General features: G+C 34.1%; 2 protein-coding genes across 2 annotated transcripts in view; both read left to right on the top strand.

Annotated features, from left to right (window-relative positions):
* The first annotated feature begins 804 nt into the window (after positions 1 to 804).
* b2ml (beta-2-microglobulin, like) lies at positions 805 to 4652 on the top strand. Its single transcript, XM_016515689.1, has 4 exons — positions 805 to 976; positions 2515 to 2787; positions 3479 to 3502; positions 3683 to 4652. The coding sequence occupies exons 1-3, from the start codon at positions 916 to 918 to the stop codon at positions 3490 to 3492; spliced, it is 348 nt and encodes a 115-aa protein (XP_016371175.1). The 5' UTR covers positions 805 to 915; the 3' UTR covers positions 3493 to 3502; positions 3683 to 4652.
* Positions 4653 to 5068: 416 nt separating this feature from the next.
* ubl4a (ubiquitin like 4A) overlaps positions 5069 to 7184 on the top strand; it is a 6401-nt gene continuing 4285 nt past the window's right edge. Inside the window, exons 1-3 of the mRNA XM_016515687.1 lie at positions 5069 to 5249; positions 6247 to 6352; positions 6523 to 6734. Of these exons, the coding sequence (XP_016371173.1) occupies positions 5202 to 5249; positions 6247 to 6352; positions 6523 to 6734 (366 nt within the window). The 5' untranslated portion in view covers positions 5069 to 5201. The remainder of the gene's footprint in view (positions 5250 to 6246; positions 6353 to 6522; positions 6735 to 7184) is intronic.

Here is a 7184-nt window from a genome sequence, read left to right as displayed (position 1 = left end):
CCTCTAAATATTGTTAGTGCTACCACCCCCTCCCCACCCCTTATTTATTTTTATTAGTGATGTTGTAAACAGTCCTGTGAAAGTGTATGTATATAAGCAATAATTGTTTTTTTTCTGTCTCTATGACTATGATTATTAATATTGTATGCTCCTTTGTTTCTCCTCTTTCCTCTTTCTCTTAATAGATTTATTTTAATCTCTCAGCCTTTGGCATGGAAAAACGGCTGATAAACTGGATAAGTGTGGGTTAATTTGATGTCTTTGTGTCTGTACCGATCACTTAGATCATTTAGATTGTGCGTTAACCTTTATATATGTATACATACACACACACATATATATATATGAATGGGGACAGGATGTTGAGAGGTTAAAAATTGTTTATAGCTTTTGTACTATTATTGTGAATTTATTGTAATCAATGTCAAAACAATAAATAGAGTATCCAAAAAAAAAAAAGAAAATGGAACGCAGGGAAAGTCAGGCATTTTATGTTGGGCAGGTCATCTCATGGAGGCCGCCATGTAAAGAAATGGAAACTTTTGCATGATGCTTCACCCACCTGATTTGAGTCAGCACTACACTACACAAACTACAACAATACAATCTGCATAAAGTGGAATTATTGCTAGAGCAGTTTACTGAATGAGATGAAATGTGAAGTGTGATGTTAAAAGTCGCTTCGTAATACTACAAGTCACCATCAACCATCAGAGTGCCATATTCACCCAGCAACAGAAAAAGAAAATTTATGATTGGTTAAAAATATGTTTGAGGGCGGGGTTTAGCTCATCTGTTGTCCCGTATGTTGCCCTCTTCCGTCTTGCAGCGTTTTGTGTTCAGGCTACAGGAGGCCAGACGTGAACTCGACGGACGAACAGAATAATAGAGATCAGGGACATCACGGTGAAAACCATGCTCAAACTCGCTGTAGTCGCTCTTGTGCTTCTCAGCGCCAGCTGTTTTGCCAAACAATGTAAGTATAAAGAATCTGTTTTCTGACGCGTTCTTATCTACTCTTATTATGTTTATTTTTATTAATTTTATTTGTATTAATATCTTATATTTCCATTCTTTATTCGCGGTTTTTATCAAATACGTTTGAATCCCTAAGTAGTTAAAAAAAAATATTATGTTTTTCAACCTTAATAGTGTATGACGTACTTTCATCTGCTATGGAGAATAGGAAGGATAAAACCCTTTAAATAGTTAAAAGCATATGTAGTTGCCAAAACGCTGAAAAAGAAAGAAAGAAAGTATTTTTGTAACTTTAAAAAGCTTGTGAAAATCTGTCCAGAGAATTAAACATGTCTAAGACATGTTTGTTTGTCTGAAATCCCCTGAACATTTTACTTTCACTTTCACTTTCACTTATGTGCATAGCTACTCCTGATAGAAAAACTCGTTTTACTGGATATTAATGGTTGGTGGTTATAAAGTTACATTGATATGATACATGATATCATGATATTTAATCAGGTTTTTGTTTCTTTAAGAAAAGATTCTTGTGTTAAAATTAGTTATAATAACGGCACAAATAAACAACTATTCCTAAATAGATAAACATACTGCGCATGGGTCAAAGTCGAGACGTCCCATTTTGGTGCCTGCATCAAATTAAATTTATAAAACTGATCTAATATACAAGCATAATGAATGCAAGTAAAGTGTCTACTTTAATGTTTCTAATAACTTGTGTGAAAATAAAATGTCACAATATGGGTGAAATAACATTCCATCGTCATTCAGTGTAACAGATATATTTATGTAAAAACGAAAACGTACACTCTAAAAAATGCTGGGTTGTTTCAACCCAACTTTGGTCAAACATGGACCAACCCAACCGTTGGGTTAAATTTTTACATAAAAGTTTTAACCCAAAATTTGGGTTAGTCCATATTTGACCCAAAGTTGGGTTGAAACAACCCAGCATTTTTTAGAGTGTACTTATTCTGACCTGTACTTATTAAAATATATATATAAAAACGCGATTATACTAAATTGTATTATATTTTAAATGAATAATAACTTATTGTTGACAAAAAGTAGTTTGAAGGATCGTGACCACTAAGAAAGACTGGTAAAGACTTAAAATGACAATTAATTCGTTTTTGTGGGTTGCACTGTGATCCTTTAATAGCGTCTTTTAATGCCATATAAGGATTCTTATACTTAATATGCCTGGCAGGATTTTCATTATATGAACTATTGTACTATTGAATGACATATTAGTGGGTGTCTTCTGTAAATTATGGTAAAACTGTATGATAGTCATTATTTTTTGCTCAGAAAAAAAAAGTTAATTAAATTAAACAGGAGTCAGGACATATTCTAAAATCCCTTTTTGTCTCTGATCCGCATGCTTGGATGAATAAATGAATTAATAAGATAGCCTAAATAAAACATAAGGACAGACAATAAACATTTCTAAACATAATACATGCAATACAGTATATAAGAATGAACAGTTTTCAGATGCCAAAATATCAATGTTTCCTTTTGTATTGTTTCTAGCTGACCCCAAAGTGCAGGTGTACAGCCGCAACCCTGGAGAGTATGGGAAGAAAAACGTGCTGATCTGCTACGTCAGTGGCTTTCACCCCCCTGACATCACCATTGAGCTCCTGAAGAACGGGCAGGAGATCCCGAACAGCCACCAGACCGACCTGGCCTTCGAGCAGGGCTGGCAGTTCCACCTGACCAAGTATGTTGATTTCACCCCCCAGGCTGGAGAGGAGTACAGCTGCAGAGTCCGACACATGGTCAACACAAAGACCTACACATGGGGTGAGAACAGATCTGAGGTCTTTGTCTTATGAGCCCCATTGTTGGTGATTTTCAGTGTCGATGGATTCCAGAAAGTGGTAGATAAAGGTCAGATGTTGGTTCATTTAGGAGCTGTTTGAGTATTTCTGACTTTCATAGACATCTGTGTATTGGATTGTGGAGTTTAATTAGTCTCTCTCATGTTAATTATAGTTTTGGGAGTCGTTAAGTAGTCACATAACACATTTTAATTATCATACAAAAGTGAACAAAATGTCCTTAAAACCAAATATTTGAAAGGAATAATATTACTATGAACCACACAGATCCAACAATATGAATTTAATTTAATTTAATTTAATTTAATTTAATTTAATATGGCCATTTTTATTTTATATATTTTAATAAGTACAGGTCAGAATAACTATGTTGTTTCATTTTTACATAAATATATCTGTTATGCTGAATGATGATGGATAATTTTACCCATATTTTGGCCTTTTATTTTCACAAAAGTTATTCGAAACATTAAAGTCGACACTTTGCTTGCATTTAAATGCTTTATATGTATGTAAAATCACTTTTGTAAATTTAATTTGATGAGAACCCCAAACTGGGACTCACATGATGATACAAATTACATTTGCTTCTTTTTTAAATGAAATTAACAAGGATCTATAAATGAAACTAATGTTTGTTTTCTCTCTTGCAGAACCTGACATGTGAACGTCCAACAGTAAGTTCTGATAATATTGTTTTTTTTTAAAGGCTTTAACATGTATTAATAGTAATTGTAATTTACCACACTTTATGTAATCTAGCATACCTTTCAAATTATGTTGGTTCATGTATTCAGTTGTTTTTAGCATGATCTTTTATTAGTCACTGTGTGTTAAATGTATTTCGTTCTTCACAGATTCCTGGAAATAACAGTTCATTCTCTTCAGCTTCTCTCCGAAACGCCAATCCTGCTTCGATTTCATTTTATAAATCAGGGGTGTCCAGGCCTGCAGAGCTGTTTCAACACACCTGCCTGGAAGTCTATAGTAACTCTGAAGACCTTTATTAACTAACGGGTTCAGGTGTGTTTAATTGGAGCTAAACTCTGCAGGATAGTTACAGCAGTAGATCCACCCCTGATATCATATCTCAGCTTCTCTGTTTAGGACAGGGGTGTCTGATCCTGCTCTAGGAACTCCAGCACTAATCAAACACTCCTGAACCAGGATCGGACACCCCTGCTTTAGAATATGCTGCCTGTGTTGCAGACTGCAATATGTTTACTTTTACACAATGAAGACAAATGTCTAACTTTATATATACTTAAAACATTTTTTTTTTGGTGTGTATCTTGACATAATTAGTAGGGCGACTGATGAAGAACATTCACTATGCCTGCAGTGTACACTAGTCAACATTTGAAGTGGATCAAAACCTTTCATCAAAGTTGTCCCAAAACCTAAAACCAAAATGCGTTCTTGTCTTAGGACGAACTTTTTTTGATCCACTTCAAATGTTGACTACTGTAGATCAGCAATTTTCTAAAACCTTGGGTCTTTATAACATTAGCACTTAAACATCTTAATGTCTTTTGTTTTGAAATGTATTTAAAATTAATTAAAAAAAAGATTTAGGAGAGGTGACTTTTTTTTGACAATTTAATTGGTATAATTCTTGCATACACGTTTTTAGTGTTAAATAGCCTATAGCTTCCAGCTTTTGGATTTGTCTCCGTAAATAAATCAGAGTTTCATTGTAAAAATCAGTGACAAAAGATTACATATTTGAAACGTAAGACAAATTCTGTTCATGATGTATGAACATCACTGACTGTAGAATTCACAATGCCTTGTAATTCAGTTCAATAAAATATTTTTCCTTCTTAATTACGCGTCTTTATTCAAGGCAACTTTAAAAATGAATTGTGAACCTCATATTTGTGTGTCTTGGTCTTGTGGCCTTGATCGGGGTCTCAAATTAAATTCTAATCCAGAATCTGAGTTTTATGGTCTCAGACAAACTGCTGTCTGTTTCAAGTGTAGCCTATTTGGTATTGGTTTCTTTTTTATGACCCCATTTTGGAGGTCTCCTGTCTTCTTCTGTGTCCCACCTCAGACAATAGTCTTTCTATGTCTTTTCATTTTATGTATTTTGCGAGAGTTTACCATATTACATTTGAATGACAATGCAAAAATGTTAGTATTCTTTATGAAAACATGTATATTGTGTATATAAAATAATGATGTGATTTGATTTAAGTCATTAAAAAGCACAGTCTGCTCATTGGTCTGGGTGAGGCGCAACATTCCCCGCGCATGCGCAGATCAGTGTAATCGACGTCATGTCCGTGGGGAACGTCGGCTGATAGTTCACACTAGTGTTCAGCGAGATAATTATCTATTCTTTATTTTGTATTTAATTGTGTAAATGTGAAGATGATTCTTACAGTAAAGCCGCTTCAAGGGAAAGAGTGTAATGTCCAGGTAAGCGTGAGTGTCGTGAGGTGTTTTGAGGCGTTAATGTGGCTGTTAGCTGCTTTAGCATAGCGCTGTGCTGCGGCTTTCTTTCCATCACTCTGTTGTATGTTATGTTTATTTTGTCCTGGCCAATAATTTATAGATAATGATACAACCTGCTGTTTCTGCTGTAGCTCATTAGAAATGATTTACACTCTCCAGACAGTTATTTTGTCCACGACATAATAGCTGTGTCACCAAACCAATGGAGCTGCTTAACTTACCTAACTTAGATGGCAAGTTACTTACTGCCAAAGACTAGTTAGTTACAGTTAGTTAAGGGATCTAGTAGATCAGGCAGACGTGAGGAAACTGTTAATGGATTAGATTCTCTGTATGAGAACCATTTTTTTCGTGGTTCTGTCTATTTTATTAATACATCTTTATGTACGACACAAATCTAAAACCATAGAAAAAGTGGTACTTGAAATAAAATAAACATTAACGGCAATTAAAAAAAATACTACTGGTCAAAAGTTTGGAATAATCATGATTTTTTTTTAAATCAAGTATTAGAATATTATTACATATTAATGTAATGTAATATAATATAATAATATTACAAAGATATATAATAATACAGTACTTAATTACAATATATATCATTATAATACGGTATTATAATAATATTGCAATTTAAAATGTTAAAAAAATCTGTTTGAATTCTGTATTTTCAGCAGCTTTTACCAGTCTTCATGTGATCCTTCAGTAATTATTGTTTTATTATGTATAGTTATGCACAGAAAGCAGTGTGTATATCATTTCATTATTTTATCAGTTATTTAATTATCTATCTATCTATCTATCTATCTATATATACAGATAGATAGATAGACAGATGATAGATAGATAGATAGATAGATAGATAGACAGACAGACAGACAGATAGATATTTGATTGAACTGTGCTAGTGAATTGAAATATGCAGTGCTTTTGTCAGCAGTTGTGTTCTTTTCATGCACAGGTGACAGAAAATGAAAAGGTATCAACAGTGAAAGAGTTGGTATCAGAGCGTTTAAACATCCCTCCCAGTCAGCAGAGACTGCTGTATAAAGGAAAAGCACTTGCAGGTAAAAGCATTTTTTGCCAGATGTTTGCCAGTACATGTATTTATCATTTAGAGTAGCACTCTTTTTATTTCCTCCTGCAGTGTTTTTCTGAGACTTTGACTGGCAGCGTTCCAGTCATTGCATGAGGTGTGTTGTGTACGTCATTGTGATGCTTGATTTGCTGTTTTCAGATGAACACCGGTTGAGCGATTACTGCATCGGCCCGGAGGCCAAGCTGAATCTGGTGGTGCGTCCGGCGGGCGAGAGGAGCGGCGGCGTGGTGGGAAACAGCAGCGGTAGTCCTGATAAAGCAGGCAGTGGTGTGTGGCCGTTATTGTCAACTGTCCTGGCCAAACATTTCAGCCCAGCCGATGCAGCCAAAGTGCAGGAGCAACTTATTAAGGTACGTTCAAGACTAAAATAAATTCTATTGCAATATTTTTCTTTTTCTTTCCATTTCTTTTTATTACTTTTTATTGTAATCTGAATGCGAGTGACTTAAAATATAAAGGGGATCCCTAATATGAAGGCTATAAGAAGACCCATGTATGCTATGTGTGGGGAAGAAAAGAATCACTGTTAAAACACAAACGTTTGCATAAAATTTTTTTTTATTGTAATTCCAAAGAAACAATAAAAGTATTATCTGGAAAATATTTACTTCTGTATTAAGTTGACAGCTGTTTATTAGAGTAATTTTATATACACTTGTCAACATTTGAAGTGGATCAAAACTTTTCATCAAAGTTGTCCTAAAACCAAAAATGCATTCTTGTCTTAGGACAACTTTGATTAACTTTTTTAATACACTTTAAATGTTGACTACTATATATATATATATATATATATATAT

This window comes from Sinocyclocheilus rhinocerous, unplaced genomic scaffold, assembly GCF_001515625.1.
Source record: "Sinocyclocheilus rhinocerous isolate Xijiao unplaced genomic scaffold, SAMN03320098_v1.1 scaffold1198, whole genome shotgun sequence".
NCBI lineage: Eukaryota > Metazoa > Chordata > Actinopteri > Cypriniformes > Cyprinidae > Sinocyclocheilus > Sinocyclocheilus rhinocerous.
This window is presented reverse-complemented; position numbering and strand designations above follow the sequence as displayed.

Bases quoted from the DNA above. Each gene is read 5' to 3' on its own strand.
- b2ml (XM_016515689.1), top strand. From the start codon at position 916: ATGCTCAAACTCGCTGTAGTCGCTCTTGTGCTTCTCAGCGCCAGCTGT. The intron at 977-2,514 runs GTAAGTATAAAG...TATTGTTTCTAG, and splicing joins CAGCTGTTTTGCCAAACAAT to CTGACCCCAAAGTGCAGGTG.